The 2965-nt window shown below is 34.3% G+C and overlaps 1 protein-coding gene across 1 annotated transcript in view; it reads right to left on the bottom strand.

Moving 5' to 3' along the window:
- ATXN2 (ataxin 2) overlaps positions 1 to 2439 on the bottom strand; it is a 105204-nt gene extending 102765 nt beyond the window's left edge. The window contains exons 1-2 of the mRNA XM_011997883.1: positions 2385 to 2439; positions 464 to 614 (exon numbers count right to left, since the gene is read on the bottom strand). Of these exons, the coding sequence (XP_011853273.1) occupies positions 464 to 614; positions 2385 to 2417 (184 nt within the window). The 5' untranslated portion in view covers positions 2418 to 2439. The remainder of the gene's footprint in view (positions 1 to 463; positions 615 to 2384) is intronic.
- Between the last annotated feature and the right edge of the window lie 526 nt (positions 2440 to 2965).

Here is a 2965-nt window from a genome sequence, read left to right on the forward strand (position 1 = left end):
AGACTCCGTCTCAAAAAAAAAAAAAAAATCCCATTTTTCTAAAAAATTGCCTTACTTGGGTTATTCCAGAAAGCAGATATTTCTTTTTTCTTTTTTTTTTTTGAAACGGAGTCTCACTCTGTCACCCAGGCTGGAATGCAGTGGTGTGATATCAGCTCACTACAACCTCTGCCTCCTGGGTTCAAGCAATTCTGTCTCAGCCTCCCTAGAAGCTAGGACTACAGGTGCACGCTACCACTCCCGGCTAATTTTTATATTTTTAGTATGTTGGCCAGGCTGGTCTTGAACTCCTGACCTCAGGTGATCCACCTGCCTCAGCCTCCCTAAGTGCTGAGATTACAGGAATGAGCCACCATACCCGGCCCAGATATTTCTTTTAAAAAAGTTTGTAACAGCACTGTGGAAATCTATGCTTGAATAAATTTAGTAAACCATGAGGCATATTTAGGAAATCAAAACCCACCTCTTTTTGCATAACTGGAGTCCATATCTTTAAACTGTACCACAACAAAGTCTGAACATTTGAACAAGATACTCTCCATTATTTCTTCACGTTTTGGCCCCGAACTGGATTCTGTACTTTTCTCATGTGCGGCATCAAGTACCAAATCACACTAAAATGAAAAACACAAGTAAGTATTCAAAACATTTACAAAATAACATTTGTTAGGAATTCTTTAGCTCATCAAGGTACCAGTTCTTATATGCCTTTGACAAAAATAATCTCAAGAGAACCTGATAATCACATCCTTTTTCCAACGAATATGATTTATTATCCATTCCATCATTTAAAAAATCCTCACTTCTAAATGTTTTTTGTTGCTATGGTTTGTCTTAAGTACATTAATAATAATTTTTTAAGAGGAAAAAATAAACCACTACATCCCTCTATTAGTTCACAATGCTTAAAAGTGATTGAAATATTTTAATAAGCACACACATCAAGAAGTCTTTCTGATTACAAAAACCAGTCTATAAAATAATCAGTATTTGAAACTGAGGAGTAAAATCATTCAAAGTGGCTTTAAAAACTAGGTAAAGCACTGACTATGAATATGTTCTTTTACTTTGTAAGAAAAAGAAAAAAAAGTAAAAATTACCTTCGGACTGTAGGTTTTAAAAACTCCTTCATATATACCTCCATTTTTCACTTGTACTTCACATTTGGAGCCCTAAAAACATATAATTAATTTATCAAAGAAACAGTATATTATCTGGCCACCAGGGATAATTGTTTTCATTTTACTTTTTATACCTCATCAGGCTTCCTTCAATATTAGGTATTCACTAACAAAACAATAAAAAAATTTCAAAACATTAACAATACACTGAACTCTCGAAATTCTTCAAGAGGCTCTACTCAGAGCTTGCAGTACGAATTTTAATACTGAAGCCAAACATGTCTGACTCCAGCTATTTTGACAAAATAATGTACAAAAGACAATCAACTACTAATATTATTTTACACACACCGCAGGGTTAAAAAGAATACAGTTGTCTGTTGTTATTGGTAGGGGAATGGTTCCAGGACCTCCTTCAGATAGCGAATTACATTATACTTAAGTCACTTACATAAAATGTAATAGTATTTGCATATAACTAAGCACATTCTCCCAAATACTTTATCCCTAAATTACTTATAATATCTAATATAATATAAATGATACGTAAATTGTCATACTGTATTGTTTTGGGAATAATGACAAGAAAAACGTCTGTACATCTTTGGTTCAGATGCGACCTTGCATCTTTTTTCTCAAAAAAAGAAAAAAAAAATTTTTTTTTTTTTTTTTTTTTTTTTTAAAAAAAAAAAAAAATTTTTTTTTTTTTTTTTTTTTTTTTTTTTGAGAAGGAATCTGGTACTGTTGCTCAGGCTGAGTGCAGGGGCATGATCTTAGCTCACTGAAACTTCCACCTCCCAGGCTCAAACAATCCTCCCACGTCAGCCTCCCAAGTCACAGGGACTACAGGCACGCACCACCAAGCTCGGCTAGTTTTTTTACTTTTTGTAGAGACGGAGTTCAGCCGTGTTGCCCAGGCTGGTCTTAAACTCCTGAGCTCAAGCAATCTGCCCACCTCGAACTCCCGAAGTGCTGGGATTATAGGCGTGAGTCACTGTGCCTGGCCTTTTTATCAAATATTTTTGATCCAAGGTTGGCTGAATTCATAAATATGGAACTCACAGATGCAGAGGACCAACTGTACTGTTACAATGAATTATATTAGACTGGATAAAGGGAGTTCTAACCTATTTCTCTAAATCATCCTGACTAAACATGATCTAAGCAATGTTACTTTGACAATCATTTATCCATATTTTAACTTCATGAAATTACTTTATTCTACCCCCAAGGCAGTTTATCCCCAATAATCTAATAACTTACAACAACTGATGTAAGTATATGAACCATCCTCATATTTGCATAGATTCCGTCAAAAGAAATCTGGAATATTAAAAAAAAAAAAAAAGACTATTAGAAATTAGTACAAGTTGAATCTCCCTTATCTAAAATGCTTGGGACCAGAAGTATTTCAAACTGTGGATTTTTTCGGATTTGGGGATACTGCATTATACTTAGTGCTTGAACATCCCTAATTCAAAATGTGAAATTCTAGAGCATTTCTGATTAGGGATACTCAGCCTGTATTTACACTTGCATATAAAGTTAATGTTTATTTTGTTGCAAAATGTTTAGTTAGGTTTATGATATCTTACGTGTATTAAAGGAAGATTTTGTTTATTTAACACTCTGCTTCTGTAGAGAACAGAAGGAACAGAAGGTCAGGTTTTCAAGTGTTATCAGTCATACCAACTAACGATATTTTGACTAAACGTGATATAAAAAAGCAAAAGTCAACTTCCATAAAGGAGGAAGGACACAAACCATAAGGATGGAAGACAAATCAATGGTTGGAGAGAGAGGAGGGTTCACTAAAAAGTGATTTGAGGGATTTTGGTGGGCAA

Source organism: Mandrillus leucophaeus, unplaced genomic scaffold (genome assembly GCF_000951045.1).
Source record: "Mandrillus leucophaeus isolate KB7577 unplaced genomic scaffold, Mleu.le_1.0 Scaffold55, whole genome shotgun sequence".
NCBI classification, from domain to species: Eukaryota; Metazoa; Chordata; class Mammalia; order Primates; family Cercopithecidae; genus Mandrillus; species Mandrillus leucophaeus.